Here is a 14,808-nt window from a genome sequence, read left to right on the forward strand (position 1 = left end):
ACCATCTCCCTTATCAAGGCTTTCATACTCCCTGTGCTCCCTGTTCAGTTAGTATAGCACACCCTCCACACCACAGTCATCTCTTTAATAGTGTTTGAATTACTGGCCAATAAACCTCCATCATTCCATTGTAATAATATGGCTATTACTGATATTAACCAATGGCTGACGTTGATTGATTGGTAAGGTTTTCCCTCACTTCTTCCCATGTTAGTCCTACTAGTCTTAAACAACATACTGCTGCTACCAGCTGATTTATTTTATTAACTTCAGCTCCACTATTATTCACTCCTGCTCATGTAGCCACGTCTTTAGACACGCTCATATCCCCATTGCTTGACCCTTTGTGGCATTGGTCTGCAGCATCTTGGTTAGGCTCCTGCTCCACATGTTCCACACTGTGCTTACCCCTACATCTTGGACATCATCTTTGCATTGTGAGCTGTGTGACAAAACTTTTCCTTTAGCTTTTTACCCAGTTGTCTCTCCTCTTGCATAGCATGTTTCACCAATAGCGTGCCATTATTAAGGTCTTTTGCTCACTGTACCCCTGCTACCTTAGTTGCCAGATCAGACATTATCATACACGTTTAATTCCTTCATATGTCCTGGGCCCTCCTACTGTACTGAATGACACATGTCCATGTTTGTATTTGTTCACAGTGCAGCTGGTTGTTTTGTGGCATTACAGTCATGGTTGACTGAACTGATGCTCGGTAGTTACTAGTGATTGAAATATGTTACAAACATTTGTATGTTCCTAATATGTGCTACTTGATCTCTTTAAAACAGACATCAATCAGTTGATTTTCAGTTATATAATTTATATAATATAGAAAGTGTTTACATTACTTTGACTCTCCAGGACAGGATTCTGTTTGTGGTAACGAGTCAGTCAGACTCAGGAGCAGCCACACCTACAGGAAGCGCAGAGTGCGGCAGTGAGAGGACGCACATCAGTCATGTCCCTCATAAAGTAAAAGCTGAGAGGTAAAAGTCGAACGTGGTCCTGAGAATGCCTCCCTGCTCCTCCTCCTGCTCCCTGTGTCTGCTTCCTGTGCTCTGATGAGACCCTCAGAGACCCTCAGAGATGCAGCAGCTGCTCTCACTGCTTTCTCTTTCTGCTTAAAGGTAGAACGACGACAAACCCCCCCACACACACACACACGGGACAAAAGTGCCACAAAGCCCGTGTGTGTGGGGGTTTTGGGCCGGGATGCCTGGACAGGCGCGCACACAGTCGCGGGGAGTTGTTGTAGTTGCTCCTCCTCGACAGACTCTTCGATTGAAGGGTGTAAAGGACTTCAACCGGAAACCAAACTTTTTTCTTCGAACTTTTTTTCTCTGAGGCAAAAGAGGAAAACGAAGCGACCCTCGCTGTCATACGCTGCACAGTTCCTTATTCCGTTCATTTGCGTGTGCTGCAGGACATGTGTCCGCTCCCGGCCCGTAGGAGACAACTGAAGCGTTTCTGCAGCGAATAAGGGCGACGTCGAGTGATTCTGGGCTAGTCTAGCGCCACATAACGGACCAGGATCCATGATCATGGAAGATGTGAGTAGTCGCTTCATCGGTCTGTTTTCCTGACAGTTGCAGCAGATTTGTGAACAGTGGTCCTTTAGTTTGGGCAGATTTGAAGGGATGCGCTCTGTCATGTTTGAAACATCGAGAGTAAAATGTTAGAAGGACGCGACCAAAGTTTGGGCCCACAGAAGAAGTGACATTGTCAAGTCGAAGCGAGGTTCATGTAGACGTAGGGCGTAGATGAGACGCTCAGGTTCTGGTCTCGTACCGATCCTGGGCTGTGGTCCGCAGTGTGAACACCGTGGAGCTGGAAGCACCTGCCCACCTTTCAATCTGTGGCATCAGCTTTGGGCTCAGATGACACGGGACACTTGAGAGGACTCCATCCAAACAACGTCCATTTTAGTGCAGCGCGGTGTGTGGATGCAAACATTAACACACTCAGATGATGATCTCAGATGATGATCAGTCCCTAATGACCTCAGATCTGATTACATCCCCCATTTAGCACGTGAATTGGATTTCAGCCCTGTGTGTACACACGCTGCTTCATGTTGGCAGGAGAACTGTGTGGGGCAGAGTTACGGAGACGATCTGTTTTTCTTTAGAGTTCATGGTGATAAGCCCAGAGCACACCTAAAAAAGTTCTTAATAACTTTAATCTGTAACATAAACTGCTGTGGTGGTAGGCCACTGATCCAACACGCCTCCAAGAGTGGAGAAAAAAATAACACTTGTGATCCTAAAATCATTACATCGCCTAAATTCAACTGTTACTTCATAGGGAATGCAATACTGAACTGCATGTCTGGTGACTATTTGGCATTTTGAGGAAGCCAATTTACTAAAAGGAAGTGAACAGAGACATGTTATCACATGGCACCCCACCCAAAGACTCATTCACTGATCATAGTCTAATAGCTTTCTATAACATACACCTCTAATTAAATGCAGCGCCATCAGCAACATTTCCCAGAGATCACTGAGAGGCATCAAGCCATGAAGCATCATGCCATAAACAAGTGTGCTGTCAAGGACCAAACGCTGAGATATACATCTGAAACTGAGCTTAGCTGTTGAACGTATCTAATTTAGCATATGAGCAGATCAGGTTTATGCTTACAGCCAGAAGGTTTTTTTCAAAAAGGAACAACAAAAACATCAGCTTGCTGTTGTGTGTGGTGTGTGGTGAAAGAGTCTATGGTTGCACCTCTAATCATTTTTAGCATTCAGCAGTAGTGGGTGAATCATTTGAATTTGAGTTGATGTTGCAGCAGGCTTTGGAAAACTGGTTTGCATTTTTTTTACATTTCTAAAATGTCAGCCCTCAGATCTAATGGCATTTATTATAAAATGTGAACATCATCATAGCACTAAACACCGTAAAACACAATACATGACAAGCACACTGCACACAGAGAAATCCACCCAAAGCGTGGGTATTTGTGACGAAGGTGTTAGATTTAAACTCTGTAATCTGTAATTGGAGGTGGGGATTACCAGAGTGCTTGCTGATGGGTTGGGATCTGAAACTGTAGGACAAGAGGAAGACACAGGATTCAAAAAGAGACAGATGAGTTTGAGATGATGAAGAGATGATGAGTTTGGGTTTGGATGTTGTGTGTAAGGAGATCAATCATTGTGGATGAAGCAGTGTGAGGCTTTTTCATACTTATCACTTAGTGTCATTTTGTCAGGTCTTCTCTTCCTCACTCCTTTACTGCCTTATCTTCTTTATCTTCCCACACAAAGCAACTCGGCTCTTTTCTGATGATCATTTGCCTCAGCTCTGAGTGAGTCTTTTATTTCCATTCCTCTGACCTAGAGTGCATGGTATGACGTGCCTCTGACCCATTCAGCAAAGAGGAAACAGACTTCCACATTATGTATCAGGCAGAAAACAATTAACCCTCTCTCATGATCGCCCAGTTATCAAGGCTTCTGTCACACAATAGGTGTGTGTGTGTGTGTGTGTGTGTGCTTCATTTAACTGGGCCACTATTGGCAGTTTCTGTGAAAGTGCCTTTATGAAAAAGAAAGGGTCCTCATGATAAATGCCTGTGTGTTCCCGCAACAGTGGAAAGACAATCAACATGTTCCTTTAGAAGAAAGCTTTTGTGTGTAAGTGGTCGGAAAGTATAAATAGTATAGCATCGTGTAATAGACTATATTATACTTTATACTATACTAAAGTATAATAAAGTATGTACAACCACTAAGTTATCCTATAATGTATATTTAACTTTACTTTAATCCACTGTATGCTTCATTGGCTCGGCAGATATGATCATTAAAGACAGACAAGTTCGAAAAGCAGGACATCTGAGGGGTCACTCAACAAGCTGGATTACACAAATATAACTTTAAAAAAACATTCCATAAGGGTGTGAGTGAACAACTTGGGGATCAGCATAATACTTTTTACAGTTGTTGTCCTCTTATGTTTTGTACGTTGTGTTTGTTGTACCATGAGTAAGAAACCACCTTTCCATTATATGTCCTCTTTAGCAAAATCCTGGGTGGATAACAGCATATCTCCTCCCCCTCCTCTCCCTCCAAACTCAAAGTGGCGTTTCTGTACAGCCCTTTTACACACACACACACACACACACACACACACACACACACACACACACACACACAGTACTTAAAATTCTGAATCTAATCAATCCAGAGTGTACAAGTTATTGTCATGTAACCCTGAGTTTACAAGACAAATAATCAAACCTGTGTGTTTGTAGACAACGTCTGTGTGTCTGGTGTTGGGGTGTAGCGTGCTTTCGATGTACTGATTGCATGCGTGAGGACATAGGTGGTGAGAAGGCACACTGGTATAGGGTAGTCACAGGAATATATCTGTGGGTACATTTTGGATCCAGGAGGCCACACAGTTTTTCACCTGTGTACATCTGGGCAAGAACTGTCTGTGAACTGTTTAGTTTTGGCTTAATGTTTTATGGTTGTGAGCTGAGCTGCTTTTTTGTTTATTATTGTGATACCACAAACAGAAGAACTCAGAGCACAGTCCTGTTAAAGGAACTATTTATTCAGAGGAAGTGTTGCTGAAGAAGTACAACCATGACCTTAACAAAGGATTAGGGGGAAAGCCATAATAATGAACACTACTGAGGGTACCTTTTGAGTAAGACAATGTTATTTTGTCCAATTTCAGCATGTTGCTAAGCAAAGACATTCTACTGAGAAGGAAATTACTTAACAATGCAACATTTAAGCAGGAGTACATGCAGGTTGCGGTGACCACCCTTAAAAGGGTCCCTTCAGAATGTTATTGGTAAGTTTTTGCTTAGTATTCACAAGTCATAAGCAATGATGGCTGACACGCAGGCAATGTATCACCAAGTCAGTGGCAGAGATATAATTACTGTTCAGAAAGCACTGCAGTGATGTGCACAAACCTACACCTTCAGAGTCAGGATGGTCAACCATGGCAGGTAATCTTGTCTGTTATATGTTCAATGTAGGACCCTGTTGGATTTCTAGCGCCCTGTCTTGTCAAGTTAATGCTACAAATGGTGTATGTTGAGCTATAAATGGGACGATCTTATTTCTTGCCATACTAGCTACAGTAGTTTGAGAAGCCCACATTTGATTCAGTGGGTTTAGATATATTAAGCCCAGAGATTTTAGATGCCCCAACTTAATTATTGTTCAGATGTGAGAGAGGATGTCTCTGGTACAGTATATGAGACTGAAGAATAATAAAGGGATGATTCATTTTGCCTTCATCCTAGGAATCATATCACATGTCAATCATCATCACTGTAATTGATAATTATAATACCAACCAAACAACATGTTGGTCTAACTTCAGTCTTCTATACCACGACTTGTAAAGGGTGAGTGGGGCTTGTGGTGAGTTTAAGCCTGATAGGTCAGAGGGAGAATCCCTGAATGCTGGCCCCTGATAAAAATCAATCAGAAACATCTGTCTGCTAAAGTGTTTCTCTTCTAATACTCCTCTTTTAGTCTGCATGAGATGCTGTGGCTTAGCAATGTCACTGTATAGCTGCCTTATCATTTTCCCTTGCACATCATTTTCTCTGCAGTGGGACAGCTTTACAGCTTATCGCAGCACCACAGATAGAAGTCTAAAAATGACACACATCTGTGGGCAGTTTTAGGTAAAAGGATTGGTTAGACCTGTGTATGAGTGTAGCACAAACTTCCTGTGTGAGTCCGAAATTGGAGGCCCATAACCTACCATGTGATATCATAGTAGTCAGCTGAGGCTTGAGTAATGGAAACCTCTCACTGCAGCTACAGCATGTTGCAAGGGTTTGGTCAGCAGTGCAGTAAAGTGTTCCACCTAGCACCATTAAATCCAATGTTCAGCCATGTGGGGGTCATACTAAGGTTTTTCTGGACTGCATATAAGGCAGATTTGTCTTTCTGTGGAGGAATTAGTTACACTCTCATTCTATTTAGACAGGGCTTGTCATACTCTCTTTCCCTTCTGTCTGGCACGCCTTTCCTCACTGCTTGGTGTCCTCTCTTTGCAGCTGCACAGTGAAAGTGGAAAAACAGTTAGATGACCTCCCACCTAATCCCAAAACAGAAAAAAGATATCCTGCAGAAGTTCCTCCTGTAGAAACAAAGCCTGGGTTTTTTGTAGACACCTGCACTTGGTGGTGTTTTAGTCACGATGAAAAAGATTAATCTAAAAGTTAGTGTATTGCATGGAGGCCAGAAGCTGTGGGCAGTTTGGATGCACAGCTGTTACATTAGAGCACAGTAGTAGTCTCATACTTTGTCTTTAAATTAAATTAAATTACATTCTATTTATATAGTGCATTTTACAGTAAAACTGTCTCAAAGCTCTTCACAGAGACCCAGAGCCTGAACCCCCTTAAGAGCAACAGTGTCAAAGAAAAACCTTTAACAGGAAGAAACCTTGAACAGGACCCGACTCATAAGGAGAACCTTCCTGCTGACAGTCGGCCGGGGAGAGGAGGAGAAGAAGAGGGAGACAGAACAGAGAGGATGAAGGAGAGAGAGAGAGAGAGAGAGAGAGAGAGAGGACAGAGAGGATGATGGAGAGAGAGAGAGAGAGAGAGGACAGAGAGAATGATGGAGAGAGAGAGAGAGAGGACAGAGAGGATGATGGAGAGAGAGAGAGGAACAAACATGCACAAACATACATTACAGAGAACAAACATGACATATGTTGATGTTGTCAAGCAAGCTGAAACAGTGATTATATTATAGTGAATATTTATATATCGTCAGTCAATAAATAATAATAGTAGTTTAATAGTAATTAAAACAAAGATGAGCAGCAGAGGCTGGTGTAGGCATAAGCATTGGAATATTCAGGGGCCGGACTGCAGCATGCAGGTCTGGAGGCAAAGAGACCTGCAGAGAGAGAGAGAAAGAGAAAGAGAGGAAGACAGCAAACAGTTAATGACATGAACCACTAGTATTTAAAATGTAACGGGTATTAAATGAGTAAATTCAGTATTTATTTATATATATATATATATATATATATATATATATATATATATATATATATATATATATATATATATATATATATATATATATATATATATATATATATATATATATTTATAGACCATCTTTGATTGGCTGGTTTGTAGTCATACTCTTGTTGCTGCTCTTACCTTCTCTAACACCACGCCTTCTTTGCAGTAACACCACAGTAGAAGCAGAGCTTTGATTCTGACGCTCAGAGTTAGAAGCAGCAACAACTTCTGCTTGGGGAATTGGGGAACTGGTTGTTTGCACTTCCCTCTGCCAGATTCTCGATACTGTGTCGCTGACACTGTACTCAATCATTCACTGTAACTCTAGTTGTTTACTGCATACACTCCATAAACTCAACTTCCCCGTGTATATTGTACTCTGTGCTCTGATCATGCTATATTCTAGATATATTCTAGATATAAAGGTATATTCCTCTTTGTGGTGTTGATTTGTTTAGTATGCTGGAACCTACTAAATGAATTTTTTGAGTCTTTTTCTCGAACGGATTAAGGTAAGGGTGATTCATATGTGTTGTGCAATGATGAAGTGAAAGTGACCTATCTGCACTCTGCTACTCTATGTACTGGTGTATGTATTGAAGTGCGACTTCCTTCCTTTATGTCATTTTAGGGTGTGAAAGAGGAGCTGGCCCAGCATAAAGAACCAAAGTTCCTGGCTAAAGCTGGCTGGGTGAAGAAGGGCCAAGGGAAACTGTTGGCAAGCTATAAAGACCGCTACATCCATGTAGAGAAGACAGAGTTGGTGGTGTATGAGAATGAGGTACACTTGATACACACACTTCAGTCATGTCAATGTAATAGTTTTTATGTAATTCTTTATTGTAATAAAACCGTGAAAAATATTGTTACATAATCTTCTGCAGGATGATAAAAAGCTACATACATGTCTTTGTATTGAAATAACAGATAGTTTCTATGTACTTTCTATTGCAGGACTTGCAAAACTGCTTGGAGAGAATTGACCTCGAAAACTATGATAAATGTCATGAACTGAAGAGCCCCTTCAAGAAGAAACACAGACTGGTTTTGATCCGATCACCAAAGTCAGTAAATAAGGTGAGCTTGGTGAAAGTGTTAACTGCATCATCACATGTTAAAAGGATCTGATCTGATCCACTAAGCAGGAGATTGGACTGTGACCAAAGCTTTTATTTAGCATTTTAGAGTACTGCTGCAGTAGCATACCTGAAGCATGTGTTTGCAAAATAGTTTGACAGATCTGTGTCAAATGATGGAGTTTTTGGCTAAAAATAGAGATAAGGAGCGTTCTAAGAATGAATTGGTCCCATACTGTGTGTATCATTTCCATCAGCCGCCCTTTGCAGTCATTTCCATACGAGCAAAGGGCCTCCCCCAAGTTAAATACTAAGCAAACTTCCTGTCCAAATTCTAGTAATAATAATGCATACTGCACAGTGAAAGGGGAAGATTTTGTACACTGATCAGTGTTTTCTATAACCATAAAAATGATCTTTTGACAAAGAGTGGTTTGAATTCTTACTGTAGATTCCACCTGTTTTTATTGAAAACCTCTGCTAAACCGTCTGAGTGGTTCACATGCAAAGACTGAATGACTGAAACACCCACGATGGAAACCCATAGTGTGTTTGTCCATTTACTAAACAAAATAATGAAACAGTGTGTGATGACGAGCCTTTCTTTCTGAAGGTGCTCTGTCAGATCCTCTTCAGTTATTTGGTTCCAGCATAACTTGGTGAGGTTTAGTGACAAGTTTGAGCAGTTTTCTATTTTATGTCTGTTTCTGATGGTTTTTGTTACTGCTCCATTGCCTCCTTCCTGGTTTTTTGGCAGCACTGAAGAAGTGAGAGAAAGCCACAGATCAGATCAGCTGACACTGTGTCACACACACACAATGAACCAAGTTAACGATGACTTATTTCCTATTTGCTGTCAGGATGATTAGTTGTATTTTGTGTTGGTGGTGTACTAAACCCGTTGGTATGGGGAAGTGCAGCACAAAGTAATGGTAACTGCATTGCATTCTGGGTGTATCAGCTCTCCTATTAAACTTTAAGAAACATTTCCAGTTGATGGCATCATTGCATTGCAGAGCACATCGAGCATCAACATCTGGCTAACTGATGACATCATTTCCAGTGGGCCAAGTTTCATGTTCCACTTTATGGATTTGTAGGTCATGTCCCACTGTGGCTCTTGGCTGTTCTGAACCCTAAAAAACTTTTGCAGACAACCTGCACCTCTGTCATCACAGAGGTGCAGTGTGAACTATTATTAAGTGTGTGTGGGCTGGGCAGAGACAGGATGAAGCCACTCCGGGGGAGGAGTGAAATGTCTTCAGAAATGGTTATGTTATTTAAAACCTCTTACTGCCCACTCCATGGCTTGCAGAGTGTGCAGATATTCTGTCTGGGTGCACTCGTGTTTTTATTGACATCAGGAGCTGTCAGTTAAGCCTACACATTATGTGTTTTGTATTGTAGCAATGGTACCCTCTAGCAGATGATGTACGTTACCAAGGCAAAGACAGGATTTACATATGTAGACAGTTTAATAAGTGTTCTGGATTCTATGAGCTTCTTTGTTGGTATATAAAGGAAGTAAAAAGATGTATGTATCTGTAAATGATTATTTAATGATAACTCCTCTGTTTGTTAAACTTCGAGACATGAATCTGCGTATGTGTCTGTATGTGGTTGTGTAGTGTAAATGAGGTGAGGGGGGATCTGCCCAGGATATAGGCAGCTACTTGGCTGCCGTCTGCCTTCTCCCGGGTAACCCTGTTCCGGTCTGGCTCAGCATGGCAGAATTGAACCAACAAGACTTTGTGAAAGTCCATCAGCACTGTGCCCTACAACTGTCTGTGTCAGCTCTGCCACCTTCAAACAAAAAAACGTCTTTTGATCATGAAATGTTTTTTCGACAGGCCCATGATGTCAAGTTCCAGGCTCAGAATTCTGAGGAGAAGGAGGCGTGGATTAAAGCCCTCAGTGATGGCATCAGCCGGGCAAAGAACAAAGTCTTTGATGAGGTAAATTTCTTCCTTACTTTAGATTCAGGCTGACAATGTTAGGGCTTCAGTCCAGTTGTGTGCATTCATACTATTGTTTGTGGCAATAGCATATCTGCCACTCCAACATGATTATTTTTCTGCTCTTTAATTATGCTGATGCTGACTGTAAACATCCTGTGTGTGATTGTTTCCTACTCATGCTACACAATACTGATGTTTTCTTAAAGGGTTGATCATATTACAAGCACACAGACAGTTGCTGTATTATCTCCAAAAGTTTTGTCTTCAAACCATTCAAATAGTAACGCTGAATCTACAGTGTTCCTGTTCAGCAGACTAATACACTGATGCTAGATCCTTTGCACAACAACCATTGTTCACCGACAGAGAACAACAACTTTATGTTAGTGTTTTCCAGCCATGTCTCAAAAGCTGTTTCAGGAAAGTATTCAACAGGAAGATGCACTATAATAAATTTACATACATACATTTTTTAATTTTACTGGGATTTCCTATACATGCATCTTTTGAAAGCTGAAATGGCTTCATGTTTTCACAGGTTAAGGTTGAGGACAGCAGTAATTTGGAGCATGTTACTCGAACAAGGCCAAAAGGGAACCGAAACCGACGGCCGCCGACCAGGATACACATGAAAGAGGTTTGTCTGTTTGGCTTTGCATGATGCAGTTCTCACCATTTTCTCAAAGGATACACTAAAGTAAAGAATTCTTGTTATGTTCTGGTATTTTATATCTCACATACAGTTTTATGTATTCAGGTGTTGATATTGTTGTGGATATTGCCCTTACGTGGTCAATGTCTTGATATTAGGAGTAAAGATTATTGTTCAGGAGGCAGGAGAAATATTCTTTTAACACTGAATGATCCCAACCCCTACCCTTATATTGGATAACTAACTGGATTTTTACATTATTATATTTGTATATGTTTTACTAGTTTCTAATAATTAATTTCTAATTATTTTTTAGAACCATTAGAATTTAAAAATAATTAGTTAAAATGAGTAATTTCAGTATTTAGTGTTTTAAGTGTATTTTTGTTTTTATTTTACTATGGAGGCAGCACAGTGGTGCCGGGGTTAGCCTCTCACCCATAGATAGCTGGGATAGGCTCCAGCCCCCGTGACCCTGCACTGCAGGATGAAGCGGGTTTGGATGATGGATGGATTTTAGTATGGGGTTGTTTGTCAGATTTGAGAAGTTCAGAAGTTTTAAACACAACAAACACTCTTTGTGGAGACAGCTCATCAGTCAAATACACACTGTAGCTTCAATACATCTGTCCACTAATAAAAGTGAGATTACAAGAGTTGTTTTGTTATTTTTTCTAAATATTCAGTCTGTACATTCTATAGTTGCCCTAATAATTTGCTTTATTCACTTTTCAACTCAGACTACTAGAATATTTAGGCTAAGATAAAAGCTCTTTTAGAAGATGTTTCACCACTCGGGGGCGTCAGTTCACCATGCTATGAGCTCAGTTTCCCTCGATTTTCGATCTTGGATATAACATGATCTGGATCACTGAGAGTCACATGTGAGCAGTACCTTTGTGAAACAGTGTGTATACCCTGCTCTCTCTGTCTTAATCACACATTTAATCCATCCATCCATTCATAGACCAGAATCGAACCAGGGACTTTCTTGCTGTGAGGCGACGGTGCTATTTCCTGGCTATTTCCTGGCTATTTCCTGTAGCTCTGTGATGACAGAAACCTGCTCATGTAATAAGAAGTACTTTGGTTTCAAAATCGCAAAGAGCCTCAGCTCACAGTTCTATCAAGTGGAACATGGAACTTTGGCCCAATGACTGGAAATAATGTTATCAGTTAGGCAGATGGTGATGCTCCATGTACTCTACAATGCAATAAAAACTATTTTGTAGATTTAAAAAGCATCTACACCAAAATGCAGAACTGATGAAGCCACTCAGGGAAATCTTTACTAAACAATGCGTTTGTTGCCTCAGTCCTAAAACTGTTTTTGCCCTATAGGTAGCCGGTGTGTCATCTGATGGTATCCTACGTTTGGATCTTGATCTCGAGGATGCTGTAATGCCTAATGGGACCTATAATTCGAATGTTGATAGCACTGAGACGCCACAAAAGTCTGTCGCAGTCTCAATGCCTGCATCTAATACCAGCCAAGCAGAAGAGGAGACTCACACTAAGCCAGCAGATAGCCCCCAGAAAAAGATTATCAAACCTCCCATGCCACCTATCAAAGAGGCCAAACCGAGTTCATCACCTGAGGACGAGCCAGACAAGAATAATGGTTCAGAGAAAAAGGTCTGTTTAATGACCACATGTTTTGTGTATGCTTCTTTGTTTAATAACATGGCTTACTGATCTGAATTTCATGTTTTTTAAGATCCTGCAGCCACCCATGCCTCCTGCTAAAGATAGTAAGCCCCATGCTTCACCTGTTGAAGAAGCCACAGAAGAGACAACACCTCAAATGAGTCCTGATTCCAGGAAGAAGACAGGTCCACCACCACCCACTCCTCCCAACAAGCCTAGCTCCAGCAGGGCAGAGGTTTCCCAGTCTAGGCCAAACACCCAGCCTCCTGTTCCTCCATCTAAAGACAAGAAGTCGTCCCATTCTCTTATGGAGACAGACCAACAGGCTGAAGGCACTGATGAGGGTAAGGAGAAGGAAGAAGACGGTAGCAAGGGGAAAAACACAACAGCTGAGGAACCAGATGAGGTGGACCAGTCTGTTTGTGACAATGAAGCCAAGAGTCTCAATGTAGAAGAAGAATCCAAAAATAAGCCACAAATACCCACAGAGCCACTGACAAATAGTCCTTTCCTGACCTCCAAGAATATTCCTGAGGAACCTCTTAACCCTGACACAAACACAGAAAACTCTTCAACTATTAGTGAACCTAACGAGGAGCCAGACTCTACTGTATCAGATACCTCAGCCAGTTCACTTGTAGGTGAAGAGGCAACCTCCAACAGTGAAGTCCTCTCAGTAGATGTCTCCCTGAATGACCCATCTACTGACACCCTCAGCCTTAGCCCACAGCTCTGCCAGAAAAAAAAGAAGGCAGAGGAGAAATCTGTTGACAGCGGTCAGCACTCAGATGATGAGAGTGAAGGCTCTGGGAGTGAAGATGCACTGGCAGCTTCCACTGCTGCACTTAGGGGAAGCCATGCTGGACTGGATGTCCTGGACACCAGTGAGAATGACAGTCAGATCTCTGTTAACCTAAGACCAGCACAGGCAGCTCCCAAGCCTAAGGTGAAACCCAAGATCCTTCCCAGCCACTGTTCACAGCGCACCAGTCCTCTTAAGCCCTCAACCAAGGCCAGGTCTGCCTCTATTGGAGATCTGCTCTCTGCCCCTGAAGTTTCTATTCAAGTGAAAGAGCCTAGCAGAGCTAGGGCCGAGTCTTCTAATGATGATGTCATGAAGCTTGAGACTCAAGTGGCCCTGGAGATTGAAAACACAAGTGAACTTCTAAGCAGAGTGTCCCAGGCCCACGGGAGAGATGCTGGAGAAGGCCTTCCGGAGGATCTGCTTGCTAAAGCCATGGAGAAGCTGAAAAAGGCTGACCATGTCCTCAGGGAAGTCAAAAAACTGAAACTTGCAGACAAGTCAAGGAACAGGAAGAGCTGGTGAATGTCACTTTAAACTGAACATCGATTGAAACAGGCCAGGATGTGGACTGGCTTGAGTACAGTTTAGAATTGATGTCATTTGGTATACAAGGGCTAATGCTCACATTCATATCCACTGTGTACTGGATGCTCTTTTTTTAGCTCAATATGATTCTTTTCAGCTTAGACTGAAAAAAACCTATAAGGGTCGGAGTTTAGCAGTCAATGTTGATGGTTATGCATGTGCAACTGTTTGCTCATTATTAACTATGTGCAATTATTTCTAATTTCTCTGCATCAATTTTAATGCTTATGGTTGTATTGTTTTTAGTTAATTTAAAGCTCATTTGAGAATTAATAATAAACTGTTAATGAATTAGTACTTTTGATATACTGAGAACAAACATAAAAGTGTTAATACAAAATAATAGTTATTATACTTTCTGAACTTGAGAGCCAGACCTTTGTTCTGTGAGGTAAACTGAACTGTTGCTGAAGCTGCTGATGAAGATGCTGTTTATCATTGCCTCTGCACAGTGCAGGCCTTTTATTCCTCCATTTCTCCTAAGAATAAAGGAAAGAGTATTCTGTTTCATGTAGAAGGATTTTTACTGGTGGTATATTTTTGTACATAGCTCAGAACAAAGTGCTTGGAGCAGCCCGCACTTACAATTCCCTTTCTGTCCAGTGTCCAGTGTTTGTTACCTGTAAAGTGTGTACAAACATTTTCTAATGATAGACAGTTTTGTACTAAAACCTTTGAAAAAAATGCTACTGCAAAAATAAACAAAGGGAAACTAGTTTCTGTCTCTTGTGTGTCCCATACATCTGTATCCATAATCCAACCCAAGCTTTGTACAATTCATGAACTTCAGCTATTGTTATGGCTCATTGCTGTCACACACACACATATAAAATATTATATACGTAATATTACATATTAGTAATAATAACAATCCCAATAAAAATAGATGTTTATTTTATCTCTATAACGTTAAAAGGGTAGGGCTTGAGTTTGTTTTTAAAAATGTCCACATTAGTTGCTGCCCTCAGCTCCTCAGGCTTTTTCTTTGACTCTGGGAATATTTAAAAGACCAGTGCCAGGGGACCTGAAGGGTCTAGAGCAGGGGTCACCAAAT

General features: G+C 41.3%; 1 protein-coding gene across 1 annotated transcript; it reads left to right on the forward strand.

Annotated features, from left to right (window-relative positions):
- The first annotated feature begins 967 nt into the window (after positions 1-967).
- Positions 968-14,470, forward strand: plekho2 (pleckstrin homology domain containing, family O member 2). The gene is made up of 7 exons (XM_028401835.1): positions 968-1,554; positions 7,663-7,812; positions 7,986-8,108; positions 9,958-10,062; positions 10,604-10,702; positions 12,059-12,352; positions 12,435-14,470. Exons 1-7 carry the CDS (start codon positions 1,540-1,542, stop codon positions 13,689-13,691), a joined length of 2,043 nt encoding a protein of 680 aa, XP_028257636.1. The 5' UTR covers positions 968-1,539; the 3' UTR covers positions 13,692-14,470.
- Positions 14,471-14,808: the final 338 nt, after the last annotated feature.

Source organism: Parambassis ranga, chromosome 3 (assembly GCF_900634625.1).
Source record: "Parambassis ranga chromosome 3, fParRan2.1, whole genome shotgun sequence".
Taxonomy (NCBI): Eukaryota; Metazoa; Chordata; class Actinopteri; family Ambassidae; genus Parambassis; species Parambassis ranga.

Excerpts from the sequence above, each read along its gene's own strand:
- plekho2 (XM_028401835.1), top strand. Across the intron at positions 8,109-9,957 it reads CACCAAAGTCAGTAAATAAG|GCCCATGATGTCAAGTTCCA; the intron begins GTGAGCTTGGTG and ends TTTTTTCGACAG. Across the intron at positions 12,353-12,434 it reads ATAATGGTTCAGAGAAAAAG|ATCCTGCAGCCACCCATGCC; the intron begins GTCTGTTTAATG and ends ATGTTTTTTAAG.